Source organism: Teleopsis dalmanni, chromosome 1, assembly GCF_002237135.1.
Source record: "Teleopsis dalmanni isolate 2A chromosome 1, ASM223713v2, whole genome shotgun sequence".
Classification (NCBI taxonomy): domain Eukaryota; kingdom Metazoa; phylum Arthropoda; class Insecta; order Diptera; family Diopsidae; genus Teleopsis; species Teleopsis dalmanni.
The window spans coordinates 225,901,306-225,917,939 of record NC_051846.1 but is presented as its reverse complement, the minus strand read 5'-3'; the positions used below and the strand labels follow the sequence as shown (position 1 = coordinate 225,917,939).

General features: G+C 28.8%; 2 protein-coding genes across 2 annotated transcripts in view; one reads left to right on the top strand and one right to left on the bottom strand.

The window, feature by feature from the left end:
* Positions 1-16,634, bottom strand: part of LOC119667551 — a 47,087-nt gene that overhangs the window by 5,781 nt on the left and 24,672 nt on the right. Inside the window, exon 2 of the mRNA XM_038076855.1 lies at positions 7,214-7,353. Within this exon, the coding sequence (XP_037932783.1) occupies positions 7,214-7,353 (140 nt within the window). The remainder of the gene's footprint in view (positions 1-7,213; positions 7,354-16,634) is intronic.
* Positions 13,482-15,793, top strand: LOC119672440 (serine/threonine-protein kinase pakD-like). Its single transcript, XM_038083487.1, has 5 exons — positions 13,482-13,792; positions 13,851-15,078; positions 15,145-15,323; positions 15,381-15,571; positions 15,632-15,793. Exons 1-5 carry the CDS (start codon positions 13,632-13,634, stop codon positions 15,790-15,792), a joined length of 1,920 nt encoding a protein of 639 aa, XP_037939415.1. The 5' UTR covers positions 13,482-13,631; the 3' UTR covers position 15,793.

The window sequence follows — 16,634 nt, the reverse complement described above, 5'->3', positions numbered from 1 at the left end:
TATAATATATATTTTGTGCAACAACCGACCCTTATCGAAAGGAAGCATACTTTTTAGTGTCAGTTAAATTGCTATTTAAAGGACGAACGTACTAGAATGCTGCGAATATAAATAATAACTAATAATTGTTGCCTAGAAGACTGAATAGAAATTTTGAAGAGAATCCAAAATATTTCTTATTGTGGAGGTTCTTATCTTATATATTGCAAGGTGATTTTGCTCTTATTTCGTACATTTTTGCTGGTTGAGTGTCAGGTCATACAAGTGCAAAAATGTGAATAGAAGTCGTAACTTCTTACTGGCAAAGACGTAAGAACTCTTCTCTAAAAAGTTCCCTAAATTAGTTGTGATCAGAAGGTTCCACGCGAATATTTTTTTCTTAGCCTAAACCAAAGCAGACGAACTACAAAAAATTTGACTAGAAGTTTTATACATTTCCAGTTAGAAAAGTCAGCTTAAACTAAGTTACTGCGTTACAAAAAATGTTAATGGATCTCATCCACTAATAGATAGGGATGATATTTTGTCACCTTAGATAAACCCATATTATTCAGATGATAGTATAGTTAATCACATATTATAATCAATAAACTTTTTTCTAACTAATATAATCTTTACCATTTACTACGGAAAATCACTTTTAATATATAAATTTTTTACAATAATCATCTGTCTCGTAAGATGTATTTATATCTTATAATTATAATTAAATATATATATTCCTCTTTAAACTAAAAATATATATTGTCTAAATATAGCTTAAAATAAAATTGATGTACTTTTTTTTATACCACGTAAAGTCGGTTAAGTGTGGTATAAAATTTTATGACATTTTAAAAAATTGTTGCAAAATTATTTTAATAACTGCAGGAGCTCAGATAACATATGTGGGTTCAGACAGTTTGGCTTGGAGTGAGAGAGTCTGCTCAGGTTATGGGCACATGTGCACAAAAAATGAATAAATTTAAATTAACAGTGAAAACGTGTTGACGCATATGTGCAACAATTTTTGGTTTACGGTGGCGTATGAGTAATTTTTATTTTAAAGTTCTTCTGAGTAACTTGAAAAACAGTTCTGAAAAGGTTTATTTTACAAATTTGATTTCAGAGTTACTTTTTACAAGTTGGAACAAAAATTGTTAGTGTTTTGCTTCTGTGTTGTAACGAATTAAAACTGTACGTATATTTTAAAATTAAAAAAAAAAATTATAGTGAACTAAAAATATTTAAAAAATTTAAAAAAAAATTTAAAATACATCTCAGTCTCCATTAACCAAATACGATTCATAGTTCAATTTTTAATTTGATAGATATTATTTAATAATATCAGCGAATAACGCAAGTAGTCTATGTCAAAGTACGAAGGTTAATAATAGAAAAAAAATTTGGTGCCTATTCGCTTTAAAAGTCTGTGCAAGATTTTTTTCCGAAAGGCATATAGTGCAATATGTGAAAATAATGAATAATCCGTTTGATTTAATAATGAATATGATCAGTTAGAGGATGCAGTAGATGCCATAACATATATTTATTAAAATTGTTTCAATGAAATAGGTTGAACTAGCAATTATGGCATATAAGAATATACAATAATAGAATTTTGAAAGCAAATCCAGTGAATTTCAAGGAAGGAAGGAAGAAGTCTTATCATCTTTCAGAGAGAGATGATGGAGGAGGACAACGGCTGACATTCTGGCACTCATTCGGAAAGCGGAGTGTCTTCTGTTCGGTTAGGGTCTGTTGCAGCACAAAAGATAAATCTGGTCGTCTGGTTCCGCTCCGTTGGAAGCTGGTTCCCCGTTTATTCCTATTTTTATTTCTAGGGAGAGATGATATTTTGTAAGTTCTCGGTAATAAAAAACCGAGAAATAACAGAAGTTTGTTGTGAAAAATGGCAAGTAATGGAGTTACTAACAACATTTTAAGAGCAGCAATAGACTGATGACTACTGCAATAGATGTTACAACTACTGATGATGATCGTACGAAAAGTGGGGAAAAATTGTATGAAAACAATCTACAAATGTTTTATAAGTTCTTAAAATATTTATATTATGTATGTAATATAATAAAATTATATAGTTTTAGGAAATCCTGGAATTGGAAGGTACATATATTAACATAAAGCATTTTGCGAAGACTAGGAACGTACAAAACATATTCATTATTTAAATAATTTTTGTAACTTTATGTTAAGAACTGAAAACTTAAATAAATCATTTTTTGATAAATTTCAAAATTAATAAATAAAAAATGAGTATTTACTAACATTAAAAATACATTTTTCTGGTTATTCAAAAACTTAACGTCAACCAAATTTGATTCGCAAATGATATTAAAATCTCTCCGATGTGTTAGCACATCCGTATTAATATAAACATAACTTTATGTTTCCTTTCCTGAAAGTGATGATAACATTACATAAATCAAGTATTAAAGCAAAAGATCAAATACGTGATATGTTTGTGAATCAATGAAACTTGAGAAGAACAAAAAGCAACAAAACTCATTCAAAACTAATTTATTTATTGTTGCAGAGAAGCAATTCCAACAATAAAAGACATCCTTTTGGTAGCGAAGACACGGAAAGGCAATTTCTGTTCTTCTACGAGTGTATGAATATATAAGTAGATAGACATATGTTTAATGAATTAGTCGAATAAACATTTGTTTTTTTATTCGTATATCTTTATAGAAATGATTTCGAATTATGCATATAGAAAACCATTTTTGCATATATGCTTGCATGTGAAATACACATCCATGTGTTTATGAATGAGATTTGTAAAAAGGACATACGCCAGTTATGTTTGCGGATTATGACAGGAACTTATACCTGTGCAAGTCTAAAATGGAAAATTTCGATTCTCAGTTTTGAATTTTAAATTTTGAAATTGTGAAGGTGAAAATGTTTCTTTTCCAAAAAATTGAGCTTTCAACTCAAATATTTGAAAAGTATTTTTCTCTTTCATAGTTAGATGAACTAACATTTTTGGAAGCATGTTTTTGGTGATTTTTTCCCAATTTTTGTGTTACAAAAAATGTTGAGCTTCATATTTGTCATGTTTTACTTGTATGTGTCAACATTTCATTTCATCTGTGAAAAGTCCAAAATTTTTGTCGGATGTCACTATTACAGATTCAACGAAAATTCAGGCTACCGTGTAAATAAGAGGAAAGTCGGTTGAATGTTTTCCTGCTACTATTGATGATGGCCCTAGTAATGCTTACACAGCAGATGAGTGAGTGACATGACATGAGAACATGAACTCACTTTATGATGAACAAAATACGAATGTAAATAAGTGCGTGACCTTTCCTTTTTATTAAGTATGAGTTACAATATGTAAAAGTGATTTAATTTACCGATGTTTCATATCAAAATTCAATAAATATTAAATAATATCTGAAAAATCTGAAAAATGGAACTGTAGTTCGTATCACTTTTTTTTCACGGTGCTATTTAGTTCTCCACTTTATAACTTAATACTTATTGTATTATTAAAATTATTATCTCTGATACAGAGTTGAAATATTTTTGAAAATATGTTTTCATAGTATTGCAAATATTTTTGATTTTTAGAGCCCAAATGAAGGGATTAATAAAAGTAAACGATTAAAAATAGAATAAAATATATATTTTATTAATTTTTAAATCTATAGATCATTCAATTTAATAACAATGAATTTAAGCTTTATTTTTAAAAAGAATTTAAATTTTTTTTCGCAGTACGTATATGAGGGATAACCCCCAAAACTGACATATTTCACAATTTATCTCTCATCTGCATTCTCACATTTCTTTATTCTTTACCTTTGCTTTACTGCTGCACCTCTGTCTTCTTCGCCATTAGCCTCAACCTCGACATTGCACTCAAGGTGCTTGCATCGAGTGAGAAGTGAAACGTTTACTTTTTAACACCTTCATCATTCGGGAGGTGACAGCTTGAAAGATGGTAGATGGTAGATTTTATACCAAGGTGCAATTGGGCTTGAGATTCATTTATACAGTTCCACATTTAGTGAAAAGTTTAAAGGGAATTGAAATTATATTATTTTTTGAATTATTGCAAAATTTCTTCAACCTAGAGTTATATGGCATAAAAGATTAAAATCCAAATTAAAAATAATAAAGATATTCTTCAAAGGCAAAGTGGTCTAAGTATTTTGTTTAATAGTTGATTAGTTTTACAGAAAACTAATCGATTAATAATAGTTATTGATCAAAAATGTATAACTTTGGTGGATGCAATTTTGTTTAATGTAGACCAATTTTTTTTCTTAATTTTATTAAATTTATAAATGAATTTGAGCTAGGAAAAGTGTTTCAATCATTTCTACATTTTATTAAAATTAGAGATCAATCCAACTCAGACTACAAATACTGTAGAGAAGACAGAGAAACTGCATTACATGTGCTTGGGGAGTACCCGGGACTGATGCACAAGCGGAAGAAACACCTAGGAGGGTTTTTCATAAACCATAAGGATCCAAGACTAGATAGCCTCTATATTGTCTTTCAAAAAAAAAATAGGACTTGAAGAGACACTCTAATCCGACTAAGGAGCACAATAGATCTTTTAGGTCACGGTCCACTATCCCTTCTTTTTCAATAATAATAAATAGTATTAGAAAACTTGTATTGTTTTTTTAAATCGAACTGACTTTTTGGATATTTAAAAGTATAACATATCTAACTTCATAATTTATTTAATTAAATAAATTTTAATATTGTATTTTGTTAGATTTAATGGCTTGCAAGAAGTATAACATATCTTAATAAAATTTAACAATTTTAAATAATAAATTTATTTAGTTTAATTTTATATATAAAAACGTATATTTAATCTCTATAATTTTTATTGAAATAAGAATTTTAAATAAACTCTGGTGAAGTACTTGATAAGAATATCTGCTTTACTTTAAGTAAAATTAAATTAAGTTACTTCTGAATTCTAACTATAATTTATCCTTATATTTTTCTATTCATGAAATTTATTTCTGTCCGTAATTGCCTAATAAAGCTAACCTTTTCCTTTCCTGTTCCGTTCTTGCGTACTTTATTACTTCCGTCAGTGTGCAATTTTTTGTCATATGAAGTTTTTTTTTTGGCTGCATAATTTCCAAACATGAGTTTGTCAAAGAGAACACATCCCCAAAAAAAAAAAATAACCTTGTAATATCCTTAAGCAATTTTTGATATTAAAGGTGTTGAAAAATCTTCATACATAAATAAAGCCTCAAATTGCTTACCTACGGCAGTTGTAAATTTGCTATACCCAAACTTTTGCCTGAGTTGATTGTAAATATAAGGGCATAAATCCCTCATTTAAAGGACTATATTAAGGACACGCTTGAATTATTCAAAGTATAAAAATATTTTTCTTTTAAGTAGTCAGTACTGCTCGTATTTATTCCAATACTATAAAGGTACTTGTCATTAAAGGATAAATAAATTCACGTTAGGCTTATGTACTTTGGGAAACTTTCTTCAAACACGAAAAGAAAAGTAAATTTGTATTACTTAATCTATTAAATTTTTGGGGATGGAATGTCATTAATATTATACATTTCTGCAATTTTGTCTCAATAAGTACAGAGTAAAATTTCAAGAGAACAGGTACTGAATCTACTTAATTGATTAAAGTTATAAATTTGAAAGCCATGAGGGTGTATTTTAAGACAAAAATACTATAAGGAAACAAAATTTATAAACTGCAAGGAATCTAGTAAAGCCAAGGGAATAAATTAATTAATTGAAAATAATTTTTATATTGAAATGTTAGGAAAACCTTTTTATATATTAAATAAATAGTTTGCTTTATGTAGCCATAAAAAATTCTACTCAATGAAAACATATTTTAATTGTTAAAATCAATTATTACGACAGAAACCATGTTTTTTAATATACTGTTCTAATAGAGAATTTTTTTTCTTTAATAGTTGTGAATTACAACAACAAATAACAATTTTTGTTGTTGTAGTGCACTACTTTGCGAAATCTCTCTAACAACAAACAGCTATATGGACAATCCGAAATTCAATTACAGTCAAACTTCCATAACTCAAACTTCTATAACTCCAATTTTCTATGGTTTGAACCAAAATTAGTGCACCAAGGTTTTAGAGAGCAAATTACATATAATTCTGCTTCCATAACTCAAACTTCTATAACTTGAATTTCTCTATAACTCGAAATTTTTCTATAACTCGAATAAAAATATTGTCACGTGCCAATAGGAATGTGGAAAAGTGCATTCTATAAGTCGAAATTTTGTATTTATTACGAATTCATAAATGGTTTTAATGAAGTCCCTTTTTCCAAACCAAATGTTTGATTTTCCTTTTTTTATGCTGCTTCTTTATGCAAATGCCAGTCGTGGCAACATGGTTTAAAGTAAATAAAATAACTTCCAATGCTACTCTTAACGATTATATTGAACTTGACAATGAAATTTGTACATCAAGCTTTCTTACAGATGACGATATTATGGAACATTATATCTTTGAGTTAGTGGATCCAATTCTAAGCGCAACGGAAAGTGATGATGAGGTTTGGGTGGATGTAATTGTTTATCAGCCTTTCAAAAATGAAGTAGAAGACTCATTAAAAATTCTGAATTTATATTTGCAAACGAATGATACTACAAGTGATAGTGATAAGAGTATGAATAAAGTGGAATCTCTTTTTACTGAAAATAACCCTAACACAAATTTCTGAATATTTTACTTCACTATAACTTCTGTGCTTTATTTGATTGAAAATAAGTAAAAATCTTGAAATATTATTCTAGTTTCAAAAATAAAAAAAATAAAAAAATTCTCTAACTCGAAGTCTCCATAAGTCGAACTTTTTCTTTGCAAAATTGGATTTCGAGTAATGGAAGTTTCACTGTAATTAATAAATGATATAATTTTTTTATTGTAATTCAGAAAATCTATTTCATTTGCAACAGTTTATTTACTATTTAATAGAAACTGTTAGCTGCATACTCTATTTAACAGGTGTTACCGTCACCATTCTATTTTAACATAACATTAATTCCACATTTAATTAAGATAATTCAACAAATGCGGGTCATACGTATGTATCAACTTTTTATTTAACTAATTGCAATGTAAATACATTGATGAAGTAAGTATATCAAATAAGTGTTGAGCATATCTTATATCTTTAAACAAACTGTAATTAAATTAAGGAAATATTTACTTACCACATCAATGATTTGCATAAGCGTTAAGCCGAAACTTAACTGTAATGGATCGGATTCGTTGACTACAGGCCTTTCCAGGCTGTTGTAGTTGTCCAAAAGTGAATGTAGTAGACGTTTCTCATGTGGACCAGCGAAGCAAACTGCAAATAAAGAAAAACGAATTTATTTAATTAAATTGTTGATGAAGATGTAAATAAAAAAAATGATAATAGTAATAAAACAAGTCTTAAATCAACTCAATACATTAAAATAAATTTGATGAAATCAGGGATATTCTCTGAGAGAAGCTCTTTTTCTTTGAATTATTGCCTTACTTATTTGCTTTCCTCTTATTTATTAAGTAAGACTCTGTAAATACTGATGAAAAACATCAACGCACGCACTTACTGTCGCCTTTAACAAATTCAAGTCCGGAAATGAATGCAATGACAGTAAACAAATGGTTCAGGTGAAAATAGGTGTTTGTATTGTATACGAGGTACACGTAAACAGGAGTATCTGGCCATAAAATGTACTCCTTAATGTTCCTTATGTCTCTTTATGTAAGTCGTTTCCTTTATGAGAGTATGCATGTGTTTCAACTAAAAAGAAAAACCAATATTTTTCTGTGATTTTAGACAGATTTTTGTGTTTTATATTTTATTTGCACTCGTATACAGAGTTCCTCAAACTTTTTCCGGCACGCAGCACTTTTCATATTGGAACAGTAAATTTTATATCGCGATTACAAACTGCATATACAAACACCATATATTTTGCTTTTTTGCGGTGCATTGGGAATTCTTTTGTGGAGCTCTGAGTGATCCACCGAGCATAGTTTGCGAAACACTGCTCTAGCACAACAAGTCCTTTAACATATGTGCTTACTCTTTCAATGTGTAATAAAGTCCACATTAGTACTAAACATGTTTAGCTCTATATTGATTGATTTTTATGTTCAGAAACTTTTTACATATAAATTTTATTTTCCACTCAATCTAAGAGTTATGGAGATGTCACCTGCTGAATGCATATCCAGGACACACATAAAATTTGAACTTTATGTAAGAGGAAATTTTAAAAAAATACCAAAAAAAAAAGTATGAACTGAAAAGAAAACAAATATTTTATATACAAATTATTAATTAAATAATTCTGTTATACTTAATATTAATTTTTGATTATTAATCATTTTAAAGACACATCTTTATCTATGTTTTAAATATCTTTATCATATAATGTAGCCAAAATAATTCTTAATAGCGTAATTAAATTAATTTTTTATAGCCCTAATATGTTATAAAAATTAGATACTTTCAGTGGATGAGACCATAACAACTAATTGCATTAAAAATTTTAATTGATGGATAACATAGAGTCATAGAAATGCTTTAACTCAAATTGATACTGAAAAATGTCAAAACTAATTTGACTTAGTTGACCTATTTGCACTTAGTTTAATGTAGTTACTTACTGATGTAGCACAGATAAATTGATGTGACGTGAATTTAATAATAAAGTATCTGAATGGAACATTTTTATAACTTTTTAATAACACAGCGTGAGTAGAAATGACATATTTCTGAATAATAATTATTATCCATTTTTGTATTTTTATGTTTTTAAAAAATTCTCTATTTAGAATTAAAGTATTTAGAATTTCTTAATTAAAAACTATTTAAATAATTAATTTTCATTCTAATCAGGTAATTTAACATTAGATTTCTGCTTATCTGTAAACAAAATTTTATAAGAGCATATATTAACTATTGAGAATTATAGCAAACATTGTTCGGTACTTGCAGATATACTATATGGAAAGACCTAAATTTCTAAACCTTTTAATTTATATACTTGAAAAAGAAAAAACAATCCAGTTACAATCCAGTTGTTTAATGAATTTAACTCATTCAAAATACAACAGTGAAGATACTTAAAGGTCAATTCATATAAGATCAGAACGCAAATACATATCTTCGTAATATAGCCATAACATATTAATCATAACTTAATAACACATTAAATAGAAGTTGGGAAGACTCAATGATATGCAGGCACACGCCGCTAAAAGGAAATCCAAAATTTTAATTGAGTTATCCCGTAGATATATCAGTCTTTTGGTGGGTTTAATTATAGGTCACTGTAAACTAGGGAACCATGCTAGAAGATTAGGTCATAAATCTGCCGCAGTTGTGGTGAAGACGACGAGAGTGCTTCTCATCTACTATGTTTTTGCACAGCTCATGCACGGCGGCGACTCAATACTTTAGGAGCCCCCTAAATCCTAAAATCCTTTCTTAAGGATTTTGACCAATTACAGGATCTGACACTAAATAGCATTTTAGGCATCAATATATTCCACAACTTCCTTTTTCTTTTTGGAACTACTTTCTACTTTACTACAGCTATGAAAAAGTAGAATTGCAGAATAACACTTACTCTTGTATATAACAAACATAGGTTAGGTTATACCAGCGATCCTAGAGGGATCCACTTAGGCCTATAAATCCATTGTGCTACATAAATAACATAAGTTCAATTTCAAAATACTGAAAGTAATTATTTAAATAAATATTTATAAAGAGGTTTTTTCGAACAGTAGTGAAATACAACAAAAAAAATTTTTTTTTTTATTTTATTTTAATTAATTAAATTTTTGGCTGACCATACAGCTGTTTCGAGTATTGCCAAATACCCATCATCAGTGGTCTTGGATGATAAAGAGTATAAAGTATAAAGAAAGAAAATCTCTTTTAAAATGCTTTCGATATTAAGTGTGTAATAATTTATAGGAGGTCTCCGTAGCTAATTTTTTCAAGAAATATAGAACAGTTTTTTTTAAACTAATTCTCTGTACAAAATCTTATTCACAATTCTTCGTTATTCTTCCGGCGTAGACCGAAAAATCAATAGTTAGAAGTCATTAAAATTCATATTGCTTGTCTATCCGGTAATGCTCAAATATAAGAGCGAAAATGTGACCGATATGTTTTATATAAGTTAATTAATTGCTTTTTGTACTCGTAGATAGATTAATTTGTGGCTAGATTTGTTTAGTTTTGGTGAAGTTGCTTTCATTTTACAACTTAATATGTACAGTTTTGGTAAAGGAAACTGATCTCATTTTACTATCTTATTCTTGTGATTTTATAGTAATATTAGTACATCATAGTACTATAGATATGTATAGGTATGTAGTTTAAGTTCATGTAGATAACAAATGTGATGTAGAAATTAAGATCTTCTATGTTCTAGTATTCAAATAAATAATGTAGGGTTACTTCTATTGATTTTGTTCATAGATGCGATATAGGACAAGAACTTGATTGCTGTTTGACTATAAGTAAAGAAACTCAAATCTGATTATTCGGTTTTTTAATGGCATAAATAACTACAAATAATACAGTCTAGTGTAGCAATAAAGTTCTTAGGGTATAATATTAAACTATTCAAAATATAATATTTTAGATTCTAAATATTGTTATAATATAACAAATTGCGTTGGAATTTAATTAAATACGCAAACTTTGAAGTTTACTGCATTTGGTGTTGAAGCAATAACTCTAATGGAAGCGCAGATAGTAACGCCAAACTCTTTTTCCATTGCCAAACTCGAAGCAGGACGCTGAGATATCTTTTTTATATAAACAGAAATTGTGAATATTTTGTGAAATTCCAAATTTTAATTCTTTTAAAATCTCCTTATCAACTGAAACTCTAATTAAGTTTTATTTTAAGTTTCTCTTTGAAGCAATTCTGCAGAAAAGAGATTAAAAATAAAATATCTGCAAACAATAGCAGCTTTAATGGTCATAAGACAAACTTAACAAAGTCGTTGTCTGTTGCTAGAAAGGAGGAAAATACATTTCGTTTAAGCGTTCAGGATATTCAGAGGAGTCTACAATGAAAAGAAAATCACAACAAAATTAGCCTTTTGTCAGTCGCCAGTTGTACTGGCTTATGTATTTTCAGAAGAAAAACTCACATTATTGAACGAAAGTTTTCCGAACTTAAACTATTCCTATATTCCTATGCCTGACAATTTATTAATCGAAAGCATTTAGCGTGACTATGAATTTCGGATCAGATTTGTCCTAGTGATTAGAATCAAAGAAAAAATCTAGTATTTGTTGGGCACTGCGGGCCATGTTGATAGGTTAAAACAGCCCAAAATAAGTAAAAAGTTGTTAAGTGCAAATTCCTTTTCATTGGTTTGCACAAATTTTAATTTTAGATTTTCATCTAAATTGTTTGCCTTAAGCATCGCCAAAGGACAATGGAAAAAATCCACAGTTTACTGCGTACTATACACAACGTTTTCTTTAGGTTTGCATAAAATGCTTAGGAAAGTATTAAGGATAATTAATGCAATAATGAACATGGCTTAGTGTAATAGTTTTATATAGAAGTAAGATTTTTATTTTGTTAACTACAATAATTTTGTAAACTAATTAAATGTAGATAAAGGTAAATATTAAGGACTATTTAAAAATGTGTTTTTGCAAAGTTTATTGAAATTATTTGAATAAAAAAATATGTTTAAATTTCTTTTTATATTGAAGATAAGTTGATTTATGAAAAACTAAAGACAATGTTTGTAATTGCGGAAGATTTATAAGAGTTTTTAGCTAAATTAAATATTTTTAGTTTATTTAACAAATTGTTTTATTAGAAGTACATAGTTCTCAACTTAACTCATATTGTATAAAATTGTTCATGAAATCGAATTATTTATATTTTCCAGCAAAACACCTTAAGAGTTAAAGTAGCACAAAATGGCTTTAAGGATATGAAAAGTTAAGTAGCTCATCAGAAGAGCAAACTTTGCTGTTATTCTACCTTTAAGTGTTGGATGCCTTTCGCTTCAACAAACTTCAAAACATTAATCTTACTTATTTCATTACTTTGCATTCGGACTGAGGGTATGGATAAATCGAAAATAAACATTTAATTAAAGAGGAGCTTCTGTGTTTGGTTCTAACGCAAGGAGTCGAAGTAGTTTTTAATTTGTTTCATTTTGCATTTAATAAGTTCCTTTAGTATATTTTATTTTTTAAAAATATCACAGCTTTTATGTTGTTGTTGTCAGGTCAAATTATAAAATATGAATTTTACAAATATTTACTCTAAAATAAATGTCTATTAAGATATTATAGTTATATGAGTTAATTAAATTAAATTAATTCTCTACAACATATTTTCATTTAAACAGGTAGTACGGTAACGCTATTTCAATTAACGCACTTTATGCAATTAATGTGCTAATTGTTTAGCAATTAATTGTGATAACCATATTAAAATATTCGAGTTAATTAAGTGAAAACAATACAATTATCCACAAATTCAATGAGGCAACTAAATGTGCAATTGCCAAAACGTACGAATAGAAAATATAATAACATATAATCACAAATTGCATTCAAAAGTAAAAATATTAAATAAAAAATAAAAACATCTTTTTATAGAGTTGGTTTTATATATTCAGTTTTATATTTATTTCATCTTAAATCTTTTAAAAATTTGCTCTTTGTAAAAGTTTTTAATAGATATAAAGTCTGTTCCACGAGTTACTAGTAGTAAAACTCAAGTAAAACACAAGTAAAGCGTAACGCAAATAAAGTGCCAAATTAATCTCTTTAAACAGATTTTCATGGAACAGCTTTGTGTAAGATCTGGTGAGAACACTAGTGCCGCGCAAATAAACAATACAAAAATTTAAATTCAAACTAAAACAGCTGATACACACAACGACACAAATGTTACTTGGAATAGAATGTACGAGTAAAGACTGTATAACATTTTCAAATTTCGACAGGGATGTTACACTCTCTCAGATCCTCTCATTTACTCGAAAATTTGCTGGTCAAACGCACTTGTGTATACACAGTGTTACTCAAAGTTACTACGAGTAGCTCGTGGAATAGACCTTATATCACAACCCTCTCATACGCACATTCAACAACTGTTTTGTTTGTTTCGAGCACTTAAGATCATTGCGTTACACGCAGTTTTTGTATGCCTAACTTGTTCTACAATCCAAAGTTCATTGTGCTTTTAGATGGCTACTATGAAATCAGAGGGAGTCATTTTTTTGTTCTAAATTCGTAGTGTGTGTATTATTTGTCCATATTTTTGTCTTAAAAAAAATCAAAAATATGAAAACAAAACATTGTCTTATTATTATTATTTGTAATATTAAAATTAAATAAATTTCCAATTCAATTTTCAAAATAATATGTATGATATGATATAACAACCCTGTTGAAGTCCTGTTCTTATTGTGTCAAATTTGAAAACTTTATATTTGTAGTTTCCTTTCCGCGCATTTTGACAAACTTCCGTTTTTGTTGCGTCGCTGGACTTTACGGGAGTGTAGGAGTTTAGTAGAATTTAAAAATTAATTGCAAATTTGGAATTATACTACAAAGTAATCGTCAATATGTTTACTGACAACATTGAAGACGCTGCAGATGTGTCGCCTTGTGTTAGGTGCACTAAATTTGCGTCTTATGTTTGTCAGATGTGTGGCGATTATTATTGTTCAGCCGTGTGCCAAAAACTTGATTGGCCTTCTCATCGTTATATATGCTGGAATATGCCGTAAGTACAATAAAAATGTAAAATAAAAGATAATACATATAATTCTTAAAATGTGTAGTAAGCTGATATTGAAAAAGGCATTTGATAAAGAAATAATGCCGGTAGAACATCCATGGCAAAAACTACGTAGTTGTGTGGAAAATAAGTGTGCAGAAGATAAACGTTCTGCTAACAATTCTTATAAGTTTAAACAAAGAAATATCAAAAAAAGTAGACGCGCCAGAAGAGGCACAAAACAAAGTAGTGATGTCGACAGAATTTCTCTACAACGCGAACAGGCAAATCCGCAACTTCATAAAACTAAAGGTCAATATGGCAAGATAGAAAAACAACAATTTAACCATGATGGACAGCAAGATAATGATGCTAAAAAACGATCTAGTCATGGTAACCAACATCAATTCAAACGTGATGACGATCAACAACATGGTGAACAATTTGATAATAATGAGCCATATCGGCAAGCTAACGATGTCCTAAAAGGGGTAAATCAACAGAATTCAGATAGTGCCTTGAAGGAAAATCAACAGCACGGCAACTCTGGTAACAAAAGCTCACAAAATTATGACGCTTATGACTTACAATACACTGACCGTAGCGGTAAGAGTTTAAAAGATCTTAAAGTTAATCAGCAACAAGAAAAGAAACAACGTGGTCCGCAGCAATGTAACGATGACGTGTCACGTGGTAGTGATAAATATCAACAGCGTAATTTAGGCGGTCAACAACAACGCAAGTACCTTGGGCAACAACAGCAGAATAATGATGGACAACGTCAACGTAATAACGGTCAACAACGAGTTGAAGATGGTCAAGAACCACATATTAATAACATCCAACAACAGCGCAATAACGATGATCAGCAACAACAACAACAACGTAATAACAATGGCCAACAATTGCGTAATAACGATGGTCAACAACAACAACAACGTAATTATAATGGCCAACAGGACCAAAATAAAATTGTGACTGATCAGATTTTAAATTCGGTTTCTCAAGATAATACCAATGATCGCCGTAGTGGAAATGAAAGCCGTCAGTCGCATAATCGCAAATCTCAACATGATATGCCACAACAGCAACGTCCTGATAGCCGAAATATATCCAATTCCAAAATTCCACAACAGAGCAATGAAAACCAAAAGCAAAATCCACAAAATTATTCTGAAAGTACACAAAGAAACTACCCTAGCTATCAGACCAATCGAGGGCACAATGATGCCAGTCAACAAGAGCGTCAATTTAATAACACTAATAGCACTAATGCTCCCGTTCTCAAACCAGTAAGTTAATAGCAAATAAAAATTATATATTTTAATTATTAAAACTTAAATATTTATATTTTGCAGCCCTTTGAGATAAAAAAATTAGATGAAAATTGTACTAATTTTCTGGCGTGTGTAATTGACACTAGTTGCATTAGAGAGGGACTTTTTGCCTGTATTCCTGCCAAAGATTATGTTTCTTTTATTAACATGCAAATGTTTTTGACAAAAATGGACAAAGGTGGACAGCCCTATAAGCCAGTGTAAGTGAATATTATAATATAATTTATTTCTAAATTTTATTGATAACTAACTTTTAGTTTAAATGAGTACTGCTTAGCTCTGTTTCAAGAAGAGTGGTATCGGGCTAAGGTGATTGGTGCATATGGCAATGAATTTAAAGTTGAGTACATAGACTTTATCAATCAAGGCTTTGTTAAGATAGGGGATATACGTCGATATCCTTTGGGTTTAACTGGTGTTAACTCAACAAGTTTGTGTAAGCTGGCAGGTAATTATTCTACATGTCCTGATATTATATTGATTAAATGTTAATATTTAAACTTTATAGGTTTACCTGATCAACTTAGTTCAAATCTCGTAGATAAGTTGGAGGATATGGTAGTCGATTGTCAAAAATTGTATGTACAAACAGTTAAAAAGTGTGACAAATTCTATGAAGTCGAATGTCCAGTTTTATTAAAACAACTCTCCGAATTAGGTTTTATTTAAACTGATCTTTTTGTTATTAATTTATTTTATGTATTTCTGAAGAATTACATTGAATGTAATAATTGATTTATATTATTTTGTTATTCAGAATTGACTTACATAATTTAACGTTTTTAGGCTTGAACAGCTTGTATCTATACATTGTAATTGATGCAGCTTTAAAATAAGAGTTGCATATAAGATATAAATCTTAAATAAACCAGAGGAAGATTCTCATTGAAAAATATTAAAAAAAAATGTGTATAAAACTGATCAGTTTGTTTATATACTTATTTTATATGTTATCTTATATATTTATCTTATATATTAATATATATATTTCGACAAAGCATTACATTTAATATTAATTCGATTAACATTATTTTATTTGAATTGCCTTTTATAATTATACATAATTCATTAGTTTTTCTTTTTGATTATATATAATTTTAAATATATATATATATATAAACCTTGTAACTAAACATTGTAATTGTGCAGGTTTAAAATAATTAAAGCACATAAGAAAAAATCAGAAAGGTTTTGACTGAGAAATATTTTTTGCTAGAATATTATTTAAATGTGGATTATGCTTAATGCACTGTTTGACTATAATAACAAAAAGCTAGAAATGCATTTCTGTATACTGGGCACGTCTAAACTGCTATCGTTGACTACGACTACTTTTCCATATACGTGGACTCCAATGATAGTCGTCAATCACTGTTGCGAGAGACTGTAGTTTAAATATGCATTTGAAATCAGTTTGATAAGAATTTATGTACAACTTTTATTCATCAACCCAATATTTATTTTAATCATTCCCTTATGGTTAATATTTAAACATTTACATATTTTTGAAA

Coding starts and splice junctions, on each gene's coding strand:
- LOC119672440 (XM_038083487.1), top strand. CDS start 13,632: ATGTTTACTGACAACATTGAAGACGCTGCAGATGTGTCGCCTTGTGTT. Junction 15,079..15,144: donor ATGCTCCCGTTCTCAAACCA/GTAAGTTAATAG, acceptor TATATTTTGCAG/CCCTTTGAGATAAAAAAATT. Junction 15,572..15,631: donor AAGTTTGTGTAAGCTGGCAG/GTAATTATTCTA, acceptor TAAACTTTATAG/GTTTACCTGATCAACTTAGT.